Raw genomic sequence first — 20,174 nt, forward strand, 5'->3', positions numbered from 1 at the left:
GAATACATTATGCATCATGAGTTCTTAGCTCTGTGCTTTACACACAGACCCATGCACAAAGTGTAGGAGACATATTCCAGGTAACATTTATTTCAAGGAAAAAATTGTATTTTAGTTGTGCTGCAGAGTGAAGGCAAATGTAACCAGTCCTGCTGTTGCTGTTCCATTGTCACATTTCTGCCAGAAGCTTTAGGAATATTTGAGTACTCCACTAGCTCAGGCTTTCTAAAGTATTAATTATATTCTCTCAGTGTTTGCCTTTCTATTAGAGAATTCTCTTAGGTAGCTTATGTATTTCATGTAGGAGTGGAGACATGTCTTGGAAAAGCAATGACCTCTCCAGGATGCTATGCTGAAGCTCATGCTTTTATAGCTATTGGTATTTTGCCCTGGGTGTATCTGATTACCCAGTGCCTGAAACAGCTACTGCTTTCCTCAGAAACCAGGCCTGGGACTTGCTAGATCCAGGAAAAACAGTCCCCAGAGCAGAGATCCCCACTATTTCTGACAGAGCAAGGATGCCTTTCTTGCTGGGAACTTGTTTCCCCTCTCTGGGAAGGAACGTTCCCCTTTGGAATGTTTCTTCTATGATCACATGTCCAAGCAGACCACTTATTTCCCCCTTTTTTGAAATGGTTCTAGGCTTGTTTTGGCCTCTCTCTCTGAGGCTGTGAACTGATTTTCTGTCTCTGCCATCTGACCTTGAGATCCATTCATCCTGCCAGAGATCTGAGCCTCAGAAGCTTTCAGGGCAAATCTTGTATGATGCACAAGTCCAAGACTTGTTTTTTTCTGCCTCTCATCCCAGCCATCTTGACTATCTTCCAGTTTTGGACTTGTTTTTCTCATGTGCTGTGTTTTCTATCTCCAATTTGTCAGAAATTTCTTCTGACAAGGGGTGTTACAGCAATTGTAGGGACATTTCCATGGCTGAGCAAGCAAAAAAAGCACTCTTTCACCACCTCAGCCAAGGTTTTTGTAAAAAAAAACCATTGGTGCCCACACAGGAAAAGGCAGACCTTGTGCTACTTGGGGCAAGAGCTTGGACAGATTTGTTGCAAGAGCTTTGGGTAAGTTTGGAGCTGATCTCTCCTACAAGCTCCCCTCAAGGTGAAAAAGCCCTGCCAAGCCAAGCTGTTGTTTTGGAGGTCCTTGGCTGAGCAAGCAATTACTTTTTAATAGATATCACCATGCTTTTATGCAAAGAATTGAAAGGGAAAATATACCAGAAGCTGGAAAAAGTCTGGTTTCTTCATAAAGTTTCTGCTTTGTGATGGATCCTTGGAAGGGAAGCTGGCAACATCCTTTGCCTGTAGCTGCTGGTGTTGACACAATCTCCCACTCAGGTCACTGTTGAGTCTACTGGAGCTGGCATGGGCTCCTCAGTCAAATGCTCTTTTTCAAAATGCTTTTTTCAAAGCAGCCTTTCAGGCTCCTCTCTGTCACCAGAGGGTCAGAGGAGGCCACAAGGCGATCTGCTGTTTTGGTTTTCTTTGTCTTTTGCAGAGAGCTGTGAGAGCCGGAGCTCACATCACTCCAGCTCTCAGTTTAACGCTTTCCATGGTATCAGGTGTCTCCAGACCCCTCAGCACTCACCTCAGGGGTAGATATCCTGTCTGTACAGCCCTCCCCACCCTGTTACAGACTTCAGAAGATGAGGACTGTTAATGTAGCACTCCCACTACCTAATTAGTGGCAGAAAGAGTTCAACAAGAGTGACTTGTACCCATACACATTGTGCATTGAACAGAAACCCTCACCCAGCCCCAAAGAAGCTATAAAGTACCTTGTGATTTTAAATATCCTTAGGAGCCTGACACATCTCAAAACCGAAATGCCCAGGGGTGACATGATCTTTGTCTCCACCAGGATGGTTTCCAGGATGCCCCCGCACACGATGAAGCAGTCAAAGCGGTTGAAGAGGGACACAAAGTAGGCCTGGAGACCGAGGCTGTACATCTTCAGCAGCATCTCTGCCGTGAAAAGAGCTAGCAGCACCTTGTTGGCAGTGTCTCGTGGGAAGCAAAAAGAAACAGGTTAAGGAAACTTAGTCAAAAGATCATCACATTGGCCCTTGCTTCTGAGAAAGCATTTCAAGGATCAGTCATAAAAGTTCTCTTCGTGTAAGCTTGGGTCAAAGAGTGAACTTGGAAAGCGTGGGCATCTCATTCACAGAAATGTTTCAGCAGGAGGGTTACAGCAATTGTTATGTACTGCACATGCAGCTGCAATGTATTACACAACCTCCAGTGGCAGGGACACGCCTTCCTGTGCACAACCTGCCTTCACACCCGTCATCTGCAGAGCAGAGTGGGAATAGAAGAGCTGCTGTGCTACCTACTGTTGCTTAATTAAGCCTTTTCAGCTGCTCTCACCTCCAGAGAGAATTCAGCTGTTCTGCAGACAGAAGAACTTGACAAATCACTCTTTGGCACCTCCCTAATAATTAGAGTTTATCATAAATGCCATTTCAGGGGAAACCCTGGACAATGTGGGGCTCCCAGTAGTTATCCATAAGCTGGGAATCCAGTTGCTGCAAATATACGCTCCCAATTTCACTTACACCCAAAGAAACAATGCTTTGGCTGGAAAGGAGGTATTCATATTTTTCCTATAACTTGTCCCACAGCAGGCAGATAAGTTTATTGCATTATTTAGGATCCCTCCACAGACACAGGACCGCTTGGAGCCGTGCACTCTCCTTTTACATGTGGTTTAATGCATCAGCTCTCCTCTCGGCTCCCTTTTTTGACACCCACCATCACAAACAGAACCAGCAGCTTCTCCTCACCTTGGACCTCTGTGAGCCAGTCTGGCTGGTTGTAGTGCTCAGAGGCAATGGTGAGGGTGTTGAGAAACACGAGGAAGATCACCAGCCAATAGAAAACATTGGACTTGACAGCAGCACGGCACTTCCTTCTGCAGAATCGGTTCCATCGGCGCCAGTAGCGACTTGAAAAATGGAAGAAGGGAAAGTTCTTTTCAGAGAGGGATCTTTAGGCTACTGCAGCTCTCTGTCAAAGGAGAATCTAGTCCTGATTTGTTCAAGAATGGCAGAGAGTAACCCATGTTCACCCTGAGAAATCCTCTCTCATCTGAGCTGACACTTGTGAACATGCCTCCTGTAGTTATAGGAATAAAGTTTGTCCTAAACCAATTTGCAAGAGCTTCAAGCAATATCTTAACCTGAGTGAGGCATCCACTGCGGAAAACCCAAGAGATTTTTTAGCTCAGTTGCCACAAGAATAAATATTCTCCTTTTACCTGATGCTTGTGGCCTGCAAGGGCACCTTGCCCAGCCTCAGGATAGTCAGCAGAAAGATGCTCTGTCACATGGAGCTGAAGGATTAAGTCTTTGGAGACTTGAGGTCAAATAAAAGCCAAAGAACATTTCCAGCATGCAGCAACATTCAGGAGTAAGCCCAGTACAAGGGCTAATTCTGAAAAAATCCCCAAACTTAGGGGACTTCAGCATCTCACCTTCATGCCTGGAACTAAGGGTACCATTTGCTAATCAAGAGAGTTTTTAAAGTTTGCCTTCCATGAACACATCCCCTTGTGTCACTGATTTCTCAGGGTAATTACTAACCACAGAAGATATTTAAAGCTAATTACACACCTCCTACTCTTCAGAATTTAACTTGCATAGCAACCAGTTTCCAGGCAACACTTGCCACTGTATAATAAATCTAATAGTTTTATATAGATACTACATACATATGTGTGCGTGTCTGAAGTGGCACACACACACACGATGCTACAGGAGGAAGAACTTTTCTTGGCTGCTCTTGTCCTGTGTATCATTTTCAGTGGCAAACTATTGCCATGCCTGAGATCAGGGCTCTCATCTATAGGAACTAAAGCCAGATCACATAAACACAACGTGAACAGGAATTTTGCAACAACATTTTAACAGGTGGTCATATCTAGGGTGTTTTACCTATGTAATTTATAAAGGCACCCAGTCTATCACAAACACATACCTTGTGTGTTTTGCAGTGGATTTGGGACAAGAAATAATATTCCCAACTTCCAAAGTGGACACCATGCTTAGACATTAATTTTGTCATTAAAATTTTTGCAACTGCAGTGGTTTTGTGTGTACTTGTGCAAAAATGTGCACGCACATGACAATGTAGGGTGTTTTCTGTGCTTATATCTCCACTCTTAACATGGGGATGTCACCTATGTGCTTCCCAAACTGACATTATTAGATAAGCAGAAAGACCCAGTTATGCATTTCCTCCAGTTATTCTGAAAATTCATTTAGTGTTTTATAAAACTGACTTTGAATCCAGGGTTATGGAGGCAGCTGAGCTCCTACCAAAGGGGCAGAAATGAGTTCCATGAATTCAGTCAGAGAAACCCCAGAAATTGCCATCTTGGGACTGCTTCACTTTCCCAAAATCCTGAAGTCAACAGAAAACCAAACACCACCAGAGAAGCTCCCCATGGCCCAGGGTGAATGGCAGAATTTCACAATTAAATGCCAGCTTCATCAGTCGAAATCTTTACAATCAAGCAAAGCAGAGAAGTTCAACCAAGAGAGCCTTGAGCTGACAGGGTTGATGTTGATGGATGTAGCAGAATTATGTGGTTGAACTGTTTTTTTTATTTCTGATTTTATATTTTACAGTTTGAGATCCACAGGTAGCATAGATAGGTACTTCAGTAGTCCATAGTCCCTGTGCCTTATTTCAGTGTGAAACTAAGAAAAAAATTATGACTAAAATCTGACATAGTTCACAGGATCTCCTAGAACCACCACTGAATCCATGCTGGTGTGAACCACTTCAGAACAGAGCAAAAACAGTGGAAAGGAGGAAAAGCAAAAACCAGTTTTACTCACCTAAATTTTGATTTTGAGATCCGATGCCTGAAAGACAAGAATTGCCATTAGACCTCTGAAGCTGCCCCACACCTCCCAGGCTTTTGTGAGAACAGCAATAGAAAGAAACAAAGTCAAGCTCAACGCTTTTTTTAAATCCATGCTGTTCTCCCCTTGCATCTGTTGTAAATCAGTCAATGTGGGCACTGGGCATAGCTAGAACTCCCCAATAACCAAATCTTGTGTTTTGGTGGTACTCATGAAGCAGAAATCATGCCATGGAGGGATTCTACCACTACAGATATCAGTGAACTCTACAACCTCTCAAGTATGACTTTGTTGTTTTTTTTTTTTTTTTCTTTTCCTGTCACTATTTTCTTTTCTTATATTAAAATATGTATTTTTTTTTTTTACAGACAGATTTGTTGCTTTCACACATCACCTGTCACTTCAGGATCTATAAGCACATTATGAAACAATAATGGTGAAAAAAATGGGGCATTTTTCAGTAATTGAAAGAAAAGCCGTGCATGGCAAATAATTTTAAACTTTGATACTAACATTTACTTCTCTTGGTTATCTTTGTAAATAGATTATACAATAATAGATTCTGTTGCTATCAATGAAATTTTGAGAATTAATCATTCCTGAAAATTTGGCCGTATTCCCACTATATATGTGTTTAAATACCTAATTCCATGCATTTGGATTTATTCACCCAAATAATCTCATTAATCTTTTATGAGAAGTCACAGGCAAAGCTAGAAATTGGCCCAAGTTCTTAAACCACTACCTTGCTCTGCTTGACACGTCCTGTGAGGCCTTTGAACACTTTTTGGTAAATCCACAATGGTGCACAGAGAGAAATAAATGGATGTGGATACAATGGTGTGAGTCAGAGGTGACTGAAGAAGCTGCAATACCTACTACCAATGGCAGCAGAAATGAGAATCTGGGGAATGACTATGAAAAATAAAAGGTATTTCTGCTGGGTGGAAGCATTCCTTAAGGTTCCCTCTGTGACGAGAAAGTGAGTCATTGTTGTCAGCAGAGGTCTTACTGCACTGCCCTAAAACTGGATTCACTGTTAGCAGGGATGGGAGGATGAGATTCTCCAAGCATCTCACACTTCTTTCTCCAGCAGCCTTGACAACAGTGCTGTCCCTGCTGGAGGACATCAGCCAGTGACAAGGAATCAGCCACAGGTCGTGGAAGAGGTTTTAGTCAGGGGAACTTTTCACCAGCAGATGGGCTGAGCCAAAGGAAAGAAAAAAGCCTTTGTGCCAAATACCCAAATACATCATCCCTGCAGTGTCACAGGCAGCTTCTCTAGGCCACACACTGGGCAGCAGTGAGGTTACAGACACCTGCAGGGCTCCTGAGAGAGAAGAAACAACGCTCTGGCAGGGCAGAATGCTAAATTGTGCTGCAGAGACAAAGCAAGATCCAACAAAGATACCGAGTGAGGCACCTGCAGAACACATCCTCAATGTTAAAGCTATTCCTGCTTCTCACTGAGAATTCTGGCTCGGTAATCACTACCTAGGAACTGTAATGGAGCAGATTTACAGGCAACAGGAAAGAAGGCTCGAAGATGGGAAGTGAAAAGATGCAAAAATCACAAGGAAGCAGAAAGCTGAGCACTGGAAAGGAGGTGGTGAGGATTTTGGTAGGAATAGTTTGGCAGGGAGAGAGGGGGAGAGAGAGCGAGAGAGCAAGAGAGAGAGATGGGAGGGGAAGGACAGGGAGTGTGAAACCCTCTGGTGACCTCTCTGGTTAATGGTTTCTCGGTGAGGCAGCACTGAAATCTTTTATTTATTTAAGCAAAAGAGATGCAGCAGGTGTAGTACTCATCATGCATGTGATAATTATATCTTTGGAGCATTATGAGCAGCAGCCAAGTGCATTCAGTGCTCCCACAGGTTACCTACAGCCTTCATCCCCCTCCCTCCACCTTGCCTTACTGCTGTGGCAGAAGGCTTTATCACATGTGGGTGTGCTATATATATAGAACAGGACAAGGAAGGAGGATTAGATTTATATTTAGAGGTAGAATCAGAGAGTGAAATGGAATTTTGGAAATAAACTCTATAATAAACGTTTCTGAAAACATTATGCACGAATCTGAAACACGTTTTTCAAATGACTCTTATGTCATTTGAAATAAAATTTTTTTCAGAACTTGGATTACCAATGTCACATAAAAAAATGCTTTTATAGCATCACTGGGAGCTGTCAAATAGTCTGGAAAAAGGGCTTTGCTGCAGTGTCTGTGACACTCCAAGCTGGTACTTAATGGGTTCAGAGTGGACCAGATTCTCTGCTGAGCTTAAAGATGGGTCTGTTGCATCTCTGGTGTCCTGGGAGGTTTATGTTGTTGGGAGAAAAAGGGTGACTCCAATTGTGCCCAACTCTGGAATGCCTTGAGAAACTCTTGTTTAGAATTATGATACAGGAGTGTAAGGAAAACCACTTCAGATCACTACTGAGTGCTTTTATCACAGGAACCATGTAACTCAGCTTGTATTTGAGAAAGACAAACACAAAAATCAGATTGCTACTGTTTGACTAGCTGTCTTTGAAATTCTCTAGGACTCCTCCAGCCTTACACAGTTATGTACAACACACAGATAAGATGGTGAAATTTAAAGGCTTTTATCAACCTGAATTCTGGATAATCACCACAACTCAAATGTAATGAGATATCCCACATTCTGAGAGATAAAGTCTTCATTTCCCTGTTCATGGTGGACACCAGAGAAGGTGTTTGTGAAGGATGTGACAGTTTTGTGTAACAGGGATTGAGGGCTCTGTGGAATTGTACACACAACAGACGACCCTGGAAAAATTTTGTAGGTCACCAAGCATGACACAAAAGCCACATTGCAGTTGTTTTCTGGGTGTGGACATTATCAAACATGGCCATTATCTAACTCTCTGGTTAGAACTGCTTTTATATTGTATGATCCCAGCTTAGAGGCAACCAGATCTTCATAAGGACTCACAAAAGCCTTTGGGCACCAGTAAAAGCTGTCAGACAAGCAGAAAACACAGAAATGGACTTTACAAAGTTTCTAGGTTATATACAGCTTTGGAGAACATCTAAAGAACTACACTGGCTGTACTTTACAGATTTTAGTCCTGGTGTGATGTGGATCCTGTTTTGGTGCAATTCATGCAGTTACTGGAAAGGTGGCACAATAAGAGTCTAAAGAATAACCTTAAGAGAACTGGATCTGTCCATCATAAAATTGAGTTGGTTTGCTATTCAACAGGCTTTCTTCAAGGCTGGGAAAATGGGCCAGCATTTAAGCATTCAGTAAATAATCCTGCTCTCCCTGTGGCAGGTCACAGGAAAGGCCTGTCACAGAATCTGAAGCAGGAAGAAAATTTCTCTTCCATAAGGGCATGCTTTAGACACACACCCAGAGCTGACTGTGAATATTAAAAGCACCTTGCTCATAATAAATTGGAGAGCAGGATCTGAGACTGACACATAAGGGCTGATCCTGTGAGTTTTCCTGCTGAAGTCAGCAGTGGTTTCACAGCTTTTGGCAGACTTTTCTTCCCACTGTTCCTGATGTGATGGGAACTTTGGTTGAATCTCCTCATAAAGTGAAAAGCAGCAGCAGCTACAGCAAACCTGCAAGAAAACTTTTACCTTTTCCGCTGGCTCCTATGCTGATTGTTACAAGAACTGCACAGGAATTAATTTCCACTCCAGAAAAGCACCAAGGGAAGAATCACTGATCATTCAGCTGCCAGGGATTCAGCTTCCACTGCTCATAAAATTTTCAGGATGCACTGTTTTCAGTTGGGAAGCCAGTGTAGGTTGTTGATTTTGGTTTATCCTGTTTTATTGTTTGAACTGTCTTTGGTGGAACAGCAATTGAGCTGTCCCCCATATGTATGGAAATCCTGGCCAAGGTGAAAATGCCAAGTGGGTTATTGTTTCAATGAAAGCAGATAATTTTGAGCTCTCTTTCCTTTTGAGCTCAAGTGCTTCACTTTTCTGTTGAGGCTCTATGGAGCATTAGTTTCCACAAAGGTCTTTTTTTTTTTTTTTTTTAGCTAATGCATATGTATAAAAGCAAGCTCTATTGTGGCACTCCAGATCTGTATGGTTGTGTTAGAAAATTAACATTCTGAATGTATTAGAAGATTACATATGCTGTCACCCTGCACAGAACAGATTACTCCTGATTATCAGCAATAACCTGTCCTCAGGAATCTGAATCCTGCACAGCAATAACCCCAGAGGCTCAGGGAAACTATTGGGAAGCCTTGGGTGTAAGAATATCCTGTACACAAAACCCTGGCTCTGGGTTTGTCCCACTGGTGCCTGCTGCAGAGGAAAAGTGTTTCTTCACACCCTGAGGCAACAGGTTATGAAAGCTGTGACCTGTCCAAATAAGATAAGTTCCACTTCCAAATGCTGTCCTTGAGGATAAAAGCTGGTGTGGTCCTACTGCAAGGCAGATGTCAGCCCAGTACAAGGCAATATCATGACAGGAATAATATACTGTGGAAGTTGTGGGATGCTTTTCAGTGTCCTGTGGAAGCCTGCAAAACCATTTTCAAATTCAGATGCCTGATAATGTGAATACCCTTAGGAAGTGAACTGTGCTGGGCCTCAGCACTCCTGTCACCAGCAGAATTACACCAGAAATTATAATGAATTAAATTGGCTTTTGTTTTTGGTTTTCCAGGGTCTTTTTGGGGTTTTTTGTTGGTTTTTTTTGTGGGCATTTTTGTTGTTTTTTATTTTTTTTTATTTCATTTTGCTATAGTTCTACAAAATTGGATTTACACAACAAGTAAAGACAGATCAGATGTTAGATTCCTCCTGAAACTCCTGCAGGTTTGAAGGCTGGCATTACTCCAGACAGGACAGTTGATAGAGGCAGTCTCTGAGGCATGGATACTAGAGAAATAAAAGCTTCTTTGAGACAATTTATCAGTAGGCAATAGTTTGTGTTTGGGATGTACTCTCCTGATCTCACACAGCATATGTCTCTGTGGAGCTGAGAAAGGCTGTCAGGGAAGATCTCCTTTTCCAAAAGGCATATTTGAACCTGGCTTCTCAAGCAGATCTTTCTGTCAGTCACAGACCCAGCCTTTCAAAACCCTACAGACTTTAAAAGAATAGTGAGTTATTCTAAGTTGTCTTCAATGAAAAAGCTTTTTCTTTCAGTCTCCTGGGCATCTCTTTCCTTTTATCACGAGTCAATTTTGATGGCAAGCTCAGCTATGTTACTGTGGTGGTGGTTAAACACCCTAGGGAGCCTGATGTCAAAAAAGAAATAAATAGAAATAAATATATTGCCTTTGCCTTGAAAGCCCCACGTTGCCTCAGTCTGGTTGCAGCCTGCCCAGAGCAGCCTCTGCCCTCTGGGAAGGAGCATTTATTACAGCAAAGCAATGGGCATTCATGGCCACAGGGTGAGTTTAGAAAATGGTAAAAATACTGAGACTCATCTGCCACAGGTGAAAATCAACAGTCCAACAAAAACCTTGGCTAACCAATCCAGCTGTGAAAACAGGGAGTAGGTGACTGCTCTAAAGTCCAGGCCTAATCTTCAACTAGAGCCAATCAGGATGGTATGAGTGTAATTATTAATGCTAGCACTCAAAAATCTAGTACTGAGGAGGAAGTTTTTTATAAAAGTTCAACTGATTTCCCACATGAATTTTCACTGTTCTTGAGCACTGGGGCAAATCCTGATTCTCTGTCAGGTTTCAATAAAAGAACACACTCTTTCAAATAAACTCTTGCTTACATTTTATATGTTCCAGAAGGAATATTGACCTGTGGGGGAGGGCTTGAACGAGGACTTAGCAAAAAGAAGAATACTTAATACTTCTTGCAAAAATGACAGCTGGTTTCTCTGCCTAAGTGTGTGGTACATTAACAAAAGAAACCAGAAAGGATTCTAAGCCTCAGAATCAGAGGCAGGTCGATAATGAGGGAATTTTCAGATCCATAAGTCTGAAAAAAACATTTTACAAAAGCAGGCAGCATTGGTAAAATTTGTTTCTCACTCCAGAATTTGATATTCAATGATACAGCCATTCATTTTCATGGAGGAAGGAGCCTATCCATCTCTTAGAGATGAAAAACAATCTGAGGGAGGCCTTGAGGATCTCAGCTGTCCTTGGGTAAGGACTAAACAACCCCTTCTCAGTAACAGGCTTCAATTTGCCTACCATACATCACCCATTTCCAGGTGAAGTGAAAAGTGGCAAGGAAACTGTTTCTCTCTCTGAATCTTACGTTCAGCCCTGCTCTGCTGAAACTTTGGGCCCTGTTTTAACATTTACAACACGAGAAAAAGAAGTGGAGCTCTGCTTTCCTTTAATTTTCCTACGTCTCTTTCCCTAAAATATATTGGGCTTAGCCATCCCTTCTCATGCCAAATCAGGGTACTGCCATTCTCCTGTGAGCATGCTGGGCTATTTTAAGTAAACTCCATTCTAAGCCATGATTACATTTAGAGTTGGGTTTAACTTCAGCCCTCCTGGCCACATTCCAGCTCAGATAATTATGTTCTGATTGCCAAAATTCCCAATGCAGCTTCAGTGCAAAGCAAGTTATCCCTCATACAACCCCTTAAACACTTGTGCCTGTTGTTTTTAAACACCTGTCACATTTTACCCTGAAGGTGGCTGCACTCTAATGCTGTGAAAACAATCCCTGCATTTACAGTTCATAAAGTGCTTTAGGATCCTTTGAGATTAAGAACATTAAATGAATGCAAGATGTAATATTAAAAATACATGAAACCTAGAGTAACTGCTGCCATTCTTTTTGGCACTGTGTCCACACCTATGAGGGAGTTTACTACTCTGACATATTCTGGAGAAGCAGCACAGCAAAGCACAGCCAGACCAGGAGGTTGCTGGAAAGCAATGATGACAAATTTCTGACACAGCCAGATGAGCCAGGGTGGTCCCTTCCAACCTGACCCATTCTGTGATTCTGTGAACCACAGCTGCAGAATTAAAGATGATTCTCCAGAGGGGATCCAGCTGATGCTTCCTGTGCTGTGCCAACAGCACAAGCAGCTTGGTGGGGTGCCAAAGAAAAAGGCTACAACTGCCCCAGTGCTGTGGATACATCTAGCCTGGTTCCTGCAGGAAAAGGTTCATAAATCTAAGCTAAAAGACTCAGCAGGTTCCCAATGGCAGGTAAAGGAAAGCAATCACAATTTCTCCTGGGGTGTGTAAGTCACTGACTGACTCTTCAAAACAGAGATTGAAATTACAACATGTTCCACATACCACATCTTTTAATGCAGATCACAGAATCACACAGAATTGACTAGGATGGAGAAGACCTTTGAGATTATCAAGTCCAATCTATGACCAAACACCACCTTGGCAACCACACCATGGCCCTCAGTGCCACATCCAGCCTTTCCAATCCCCTGCAGGGCTGGTGACACCACCAGCTCCCTGGGCAGCCCATTCCAATGCCCAATCACCCTTTCTGTGAAGAAAATCACCTTTTCTGTTCTTCTTCCCAATGTCCAAACTCAACCTCCCCTGGCACAGCCTCTCCCCTGCTCCCCTCCTCTCCAGGCTGACACTCCCAGCTCCCTCAGCTGCTCCTCTTGTGTTCCAGACCCCTCACCAGCCTTGCTGCCCTTCTCAGGACTGGCTCCAGCCCCTCTCCATCCCTCCCAAACGGGGGGACCCAGGGCTGGGCACAGCCCTCGAGCTGTGGGCTCACCAGTGCCGAGTCCAGGGGGACAATCTCTGTCTGCCCTGCTGCTGCTGCTGGCCCCACATTCCTGACCCAGGCCAGGGGCCATTGGCTTTCTTGGCCACCTGGGCCCACTGCTGGCTTGTGTTCAGCTGCTGTCACCAGCACCCCCAGGTCCCTTTCTGCCTGGCCTCTGGCCAGCCACTCTGTCCCCAGCCTGTGTTTTCCTGGATCCTCCTTTCAGCTTTTTAGGGATGGGTGTCACTTGTCCAGCTTCCAGTGATCTGGGATCTCCCTGGTGAGCCAGGACTGAAGATAAATGATGGAGAGTGGCTTGGAGAACTCTTCTTCCAGCTCCCTCATCACCCCAGGATGGATCCCATCTGGTCCATTCAAGCAGCACCTCAAGGCACCTCCAAGGATAGGACAGAGCCTCAAAACACTCCAGTGTGGTACAAGCTATAGCACTGATATGTTTAGCTCATGTGTCAAGGAAATTTGGAGGGAATAACATATTTCCCCACAGCATAAAGTCCATTCTTGTTTGAAAGGGAATAAAGGACTCCTCTTGTCTGTACTTGCTCTCTGTGAGGCTAAAAATACACCACATATTCTGGCATTTCATAACTGCTATCTCACACATTCTTGAGCATCTCCACTAATTACAATGGTGTAATTTCAGTGAGGCATTGATCCCTCCTAATTGTTGTATTTCTTTGTCACTGCAGTACTCTGTTCAGGATCCGAAGGGTGTAATTCTGTCTGCAGGATGGGAGTTACCATCAGTGTATTTCTATTACAAGACACTGTAAATTGTACAAGAATCTTTAGAAAAATTAAAATAGACCAGTCATTTCCACTCTTCAGTCTACATATACTGGTTTTGAAAGTCTACCACCAACGAGGAATTTTAAAATAAGAACACTGTTATCCACCAGCTCCTCTTTTAGATATTATACAAAACCAGATCTGCTCATCCTGGGCCCTCTGTCCCTTATTTATGTGCAAAACGAGAGTTCATTAATGTCCAGAGTGAGTTTACCTGGAAATTAAGATAATAGATCTTCTTTGGCCTTTCTTTTCACCCACTGTGGGTTTTGTTCATCTTGAAAAGCCTGACTCTTGTCCTGCCTTTCCCCCCTGACACGTTGTGTGTGGTACTCACGCCAGCCTGGCGCCGCAGTTCTCGCCCTCCATGTCCGCTCCGGGGACGTTGTCGGTGTTGACGGACTCGGTCTCGCTGGTGGGCATGCTCACTGCAAGAGTCAGAGGGGAGAAAAGCAGAGGGGTGGCTGTCAGAACCTGGCACATCTCCTTAAGAGTGCGTGGCTGAGGGAACTGGCCCCGTGGGGAGACCCTCAGCTGCTGGGGATTAAACAATTTATTGAGCGAGTCTAGTGCCTCCCTGTACAGAGCAGGGAGACTTCACCAACAGACAAACTACTCAAATGCTAAGGAAAAGGGAATAAGCAGCTGCTCACCTTCTTTCAGAGCCAGGTCCTGGAAATTTCGAGAATGAGAACCACTGGAAAGTAAAAAACCTGGCAGACCCAACAAGAAGCTTTTGTTTGATTCCACTGAAGATTTTAGAAAAATGCCTCTTTACTTGCAGCAGCCCAACCACCTCACTGACCTCCCCAATCTTCTGTGCAGTGGTTAGAACACAAATAGAAGGTACCAGGATTGAGATGCACCCAGATAAACAGCTTCTGTTAGCCTGGTAGCAAACACCAGATGAAGAATGCTCATAGCTCATCTGTCATTTACCAGCCATGAATGTGATTCAACCTTACACCATGAAACTGGACCTAGAGGTATGAGAGAGAAATTCAGACTCCCTGATCCACTCAGATGTTACCAACAAAGCAGCTAATGAATGTGGACTATATTCATTACATAAGATGTTAAGATCTTTTAAGATCTGGACAGAACCTTCTAGGCTTTTACAAAGTACCATGGAACATCAAATTAAAGCAACCCTGGGTGTGAACTTCTCTCATCAAGATTCAAGAACCTGTTTCTAGCTGTTATCAAACCTCAAGATTTTATTTGCTTCTACAGACCATAAAAAAATCCCTCAAACCCACACCATTTTCATTTCCCCAGTTGCTCACAGCTCCTGCATATGCTCCAATCACTCTTTATCCATAATCCTTCAGTTAAAGGTAGGAAAATGGATAGGATCCAATATGTGTCCCGTTCCCTCCTCACCCCTTTTGGAATACACAGAAAAAAAAATAAATTATACTTTAGACTGAATGATGGAGGAGTTAAACAGATCTCCCAGGAGCCTGGTAGAACTTGAGAACATGACCTGTGTTAGCTGTTGGGTACATGTCTCAGGTGGGGCTCGAGAGCAAGTGCTGTGAGCTGTTGGAGAGATTTCTAATAGCCTGCAGGAATGTGTAACTCAGTAGTAAGAATCTGTCTGTTTCTGGGTCATTGGTACAAAATGAGCCAATGGAGAGGAAAGAGGTTCTGCATTTCAGTTTGCAGATGCTCATTGGGACATGGTCTTTTTGCAGGGGTTAAAAAGACATCTGAAGGTCCTTTCAGAAATGTTCTGTGTTTCTGCTTTGAAAGCATTATGGTAAAAGTGTGCCTCAAAGTGAACTGTCTTTCCTTCATCCCATCACAACAACTCACATGCTTCCAACACACTTCTTGGGAAATCTAAAATTCTTGTACTGTGTTCTTAGGACCACATGAAATAATGGACTCTCTAGCACTCTTGACAGAACTATGAAATATTGTACTGTAATGGTGCCTGCTCCTTTATGAAGACAGATGTTTTAATAATCTTGTCCTTTTGGAAAGACAAATTAAGGAATAAACTGAATTCATGTTCTGATATACATGAAACAGCCAAGTAAGCTATGAGAAAAAAAACAACATTCATAATTAAATTTTTTTTTTTTGTCCAGAGTAAGCCCTGCAGGAACAAAACCAAAACGCTGATATTTCACAAGTCAGCTTGGAAGATGAGGTAAAACACCTTCAAGACATATTTGAGCTTATTTGCAAATGGAAAAGAGTTTTGAAGACATTTGCACGAGATAGATTTGCAGAGCAGCTTGAGCACATGAAGAGGACACTGCACAAGCATCAGAGCCAGGAACAGCCATGCAGGAGAATAAAGAGCTGATTTACAGGCCAGTCTGCACAGAGATGTACGGACACACGGACACACGGACACGTGCAGTGTGGACACAGAGCGCAGTGGAACATTACCATGGCTTTCTGTGGAGTGACTAAACCAAGCAAACTTTCCTTTCTTCTCATCAGGCAAACCAGCTGGAGGGCTTCCTTTCACAGACAAGATGGTCAGTGTCAAGTACCAGGAACAAGACATCAACAGAGAACATGCAGCCAGTGACAGGCAAAAGAAAAAAACAAGGAACTCAGCTTACACATGATATCCACTTCTGGCTGAAAACTTCATCATGTGAGTTAAAAGTGCAAAACAAAGGTATACAGAGGTATGAAATATCACTAACAGATCATCAGGCCACAACTCATTTGTTTTCTGCTCTTTGTTTGGTTTTTTTTTTTATATCTGGCTCTTGAGGATATGAACTTGATGAATTTAAGTTTATGGGTCATGTCCCAGAGACACCTTGGAGTGCACCTCGTACTTCCCTGACCTTGCTGCTGCAGAAAGTCAAACCTCAGTAAAGTGGAGATGCAGGTGCAGCGGTCCTTGGGCTGAGGAGACCCCATGGATCACTTTGCTGGCACCACCTCACAGGAGCTCATCACACTGCACCGATGGAAAATGTTAAGGACAACCAAAAGTATTAGGATGGTATGAGGTGTTAGAGGAATGATGGTCTGGAGGATAAAGGTCAGGACAGAGGGGACACTAGGGCTGAGCTCCATGTGCTCTCAGAAGCACAATCACTTTACCTGGCACCTCACAGCACTCTCATTGCCAGGGGATAATCAGGTGTGCAGTGCTGCGAGCTTCACTCAGGACACTCAACACAACCAGAAAGCAGAAGGTGCTGCAGAAGAGTTGTGCTTAAACTGAATATGAGAGGAAGTAGACCCAATATAGACCAGATGGCTTTCTTATCTGACTCAGTTCTCAGAGAAGCCAGACCCTGTGCCCACACCCTGGCTCCAGTCTAGAAACAAGGCAGGCATTTCTTGCAGTCTGGGTAATTCATTACTGGAGCCATGGACCAAGAATGCTGGTGGTAAATCCACCACAGGAATGTTTTAATCAGGAAGAGATGTTTTTTTCCAAATGGTGGGCTCAAGTCCAGACCAGAGTTGTGTTTAGGACTGTGGCATACAGACAATACCATCTCAATGGCCGTTTCCTCCCTGTAATTCTGGGAGCTGAGACAAAGGCAAAAAAGATGCAAAGGCTGATACAAATCCTAGTGACTTTGCTTACATGGGAATCTCCTTTTTTTAGATTTATCATTGTATCCATAACCCACTGGAGTTGATGAAATCCCCCATCAGTTACATATTCTCTAGGTAGCACAGATGGCAATTTTTTAAAAGGGAAGTGAAACAACTTTTTAAAGGCAGGAAAGTATCTCATGGTTTCAACAGAGTGCAAATCATAGGGACCAATAGGTTTGATATTCTCTCTCCAGCTCCTTCTGAAGCCTTTGCACTTCTTACATCTTGCCACAGTGTGGCTCATCACTGAATGTAGACTTTTTATTTCCTGCACTACCTAACCCCCAATTTCACATCACTTACACAGCGTTCCTGCAGCATTTAAAGCAGCAACAAAAGCTACATAGCAGCTTCCTCAAAAACAAATGTGAAAAATGCTTCCTGCTTAATTCTAATTCTTAATTCTTAATTCTAGTCCTTAATTCTAGCTCTGAGAGCTAACAGGCAGAGGAAAACAGGGGCAGGTTCTGCAGTCTGTGGCTGACCAGACAGATGTGCAAGACCCTTTGAGAGCCTCTGCTCCTTGTCACTGGCATCAAGCACTGATACCAGCTCTCCTCTTGCACTAACATATGTCCCTCCTCTGATGAAATGCCCCATGGGCATGCAGTGAATTATTGGATGGCAGGTTGCCAAAAGACAGCCAACCACTGAAAGAGAAAGCTGGCACAAGCAAATACCCTTCTGTGCAGTCCTGGGATGATTTTTCCTCCACACACACGTGGAGAACAGTATTTGCTTCCTGGTTCAGGAATATGATTTCCACTGTTGCATCTTGCATTTATGAAATGCTTGTCATCTTGGCTGTGGAAGTAATTTTAATATTCAGATTTATTTCCATGGATTATATAATGCTGTCACGCTTCTTGCTGGATCTCACTTTGATACTGTGACATTTTAAGACTCAGAAGAAATCATGCTTGGGCAAAGGGTTCCCAGCTCTAGAAACACAGATAAAACTTACTTTTCACAGATTTTAATGGGACATGTTACTACATGACTCTGCAGATCTGGGCACTAATTATAAAACCTGGATATATCAGAGGCTGTTCACATTGTCTCTCTGATTTAGCTGTTTGAGTTAGGCAATAGAGGCAGATTCCTACCACAGGTTTTCTGAATGCCATGTTGATGTGGCCCTCAGTTCCAGGGACAGGCTAAAAAAAAGAGGTTTATCTTACATTCTTGGGTTAGGTACCTGATTTGGAACAGTGACTATCCAGGAGTATTCACAGTGAAAGAGCCTTGTGGTGGGTTTTCAGATTTAAAATAAATACAATACATTTGATTGACTTTTATTAATATGTTCATTCAGGCTCTGATTTCTCCAATACGCCAATGTCTACTGGAAATTAATTACTTTGCAAAATATGGGTCAAAAAATCTCCTTTTTAGCACACTGGCATTTGAGGTCAGAGGCACCCAAAATCCCACCTTTTCACTTTATTGTGTCACCTTGGCCATATATGACCAAGCTTTTCTACATAGCTGTTCAGTTCCTCTGCCAGGGAGGGCTGTAACTGTGCACTCACCTTGCCAGCCTCTCAGAGAGGTGCAGATGAAACACATCACAATGAGTGCTAAGTACCACAGTTATTACTGATGCTAATGTCTCCCAAGCGGGACTCTGCACAGCTATAAAGCAAATCTAAAGAGCAAAGCAGTCCTGTGAATTCTCCAGCTGGGATTTAAGATTTCTTTTCCCATCAAGCACAACAAGAATAAATTGCAATACCCAGGCTGCTTCCTTCAACAGTATGTGCATCAAGTGAATGACTTTGTCTCCAGCAAAACCCTGCTTCCCGTGGTGCCTTTCATGCCCATCATTTCATGAATGAGTCTTTGGGCAGCTGTCAGAATATCAATTTACTCATTTTTATTTTTTTTTTATTTTTTATTTTTTTTGTTTTGGTGGAGAGCTCTCATTTTAATTAATATGTGAATATTGCCTAGCTTTCCTCTTCTGCCTGTTTCGAAAATGCTCCACTCATTCATCTTATTCATTAATTTAAATAAGATACAGCTTTCATTCTGCTCCATGCATGCAGTGCCTGGGGAACAATCAGTGGCTCTGCTCTTAAATGCAAGCAGCATCCAGGAGGTAAACTGCAGAGGTGAGGCATTAGTTTTCCATGGATGTCCTGATTTTGTCAGGAAAATATACTAGATGTGACTGGGGAATTCTTCAGTGTTTTCTGCTTTGAAAAGGAGCTCTGTGACAGAAAAGCTTTTACAGGAGAAGCAGAAAAGGAACTTGAACTATGTGTAGGATCTTGGTGGTTGCATGCTTCCCAAATTTAGACAGAATGTGTCAATAAATCTAGCACGGTAAAAAAATACCCAGAAAAATTGTGAAAATGCCTGGAAAAGTATTTTCTAAGGGCTCAGGGACCAAGACTGACAATGGGCAGTAATTTACACTATATTACATTAAACACATGTAACACAGACACTTTGCATAAGCTAATTTTGGACTATGCACAGATGAATACAATTGCAAGGAGAAGGAGCTGGCTTCACACTCCCACTGAGGATCAACCACTGAACACAAGGACAGTAATAAAGAGCCATGAAGTAATTGCCAGTTGCACCCACTTCAAACAGGGAAAGGCTTCTGGTAAAAAACATCTTTCCACCCGTGGAAGGCACCACAGCCACTGTGCAGTGACAAGACCTGTGATTACCCCAAGCCCAGAGGCAGAGCAGAGCTGCTTTGCTGAGTGGAGCATTGCATCATCAAATGTTCCACTCATGGGTAGATGATCTATTTTACAATATAAATTGAAAAGTATATATTTTTTTTTATAAAGGCTTTTTTTAACTTGCCCTTCTCCCCCTCCAGAGGGTCACCATGTGTCCATATGTCCATGTTGAGGGGTATAGCTCTGGGCTACATAAATTTATACTTACAGAAGGGGAAGAGGAGAGAGTGAAATGTATTAATTGTGCAGGCCTGTGATTAACACATCTGTCATTACCACATGCAGATTACTGCACACCTATAAATGCATTACCTTGCTACTAATTAACCTTCCTGGGACTTATTTTACTGTAACAAACTCCTCGGCTACTTTGAGCAGCTGCCATTTCCCTTCTTCTTATGGCAATATTGACAGTAATATGCTGCATTCCACAAATATTTGTTCATTACAGCCAGTGAGTGGAATTCACATTGCACAGAGGACCAAGTAACAGGCACAGTCAGACTCCTGGCCCTGCCAAGTG

At 43.0% G+C, this 20,174-nt stretch overlaps 1 protein-coding gene across 14 annotated transcripts in view; it reads right to left on the minus strand.

The window, feature by feature from the left end:
- The window catches only part of CACNA1C (calcium voltage-gated channel subunit alpha1 C), a 435,290-nt gene that overhangs the window by 98,282 nt on the left and 316,834 nt on the right, over window positions 1-20,174 (minus strand). For all 14 annotated transcript variants that reach the window (XM_033514757.1, XM_033514754.1, XM_033514753.1 and 11 more), the window contains exons 10-13: window positions 13,699-13,789; window positions 4,850-4,876; window positions 2,792-2,952; window positions 1,787-2,012 (exon numbers count right to left, since the gene is read on the minus strand). In XM_033514757.1, coding sequence (XP_033370648.1) covers window positions 1,787-2,012; window positions 2,792-2,952; window positions 4,850-4,876; window positions 13,699-13,789 — 505 coding nt within the window. The remainder of the gene's footprint in view (window positions 1-1,786; window positions 2,013-2,791; window positions 2,953-4,849; window positions 4,877-13,698; window positions 13,790-20,174) is intronic.

The sequence above is a fragment of the Parus major genome, chromosome 1A (assembly GCF_001522545.3).
Source record: "Parus major isolate Abel chromosome 1A, Parus_major1.1, whole genome shotgun sequence".
Lineage (NCBI taxonomy): Eukaryota > Metazoa > Chordata > Aves > Passeriformes > Paridae > Parus > Parus major.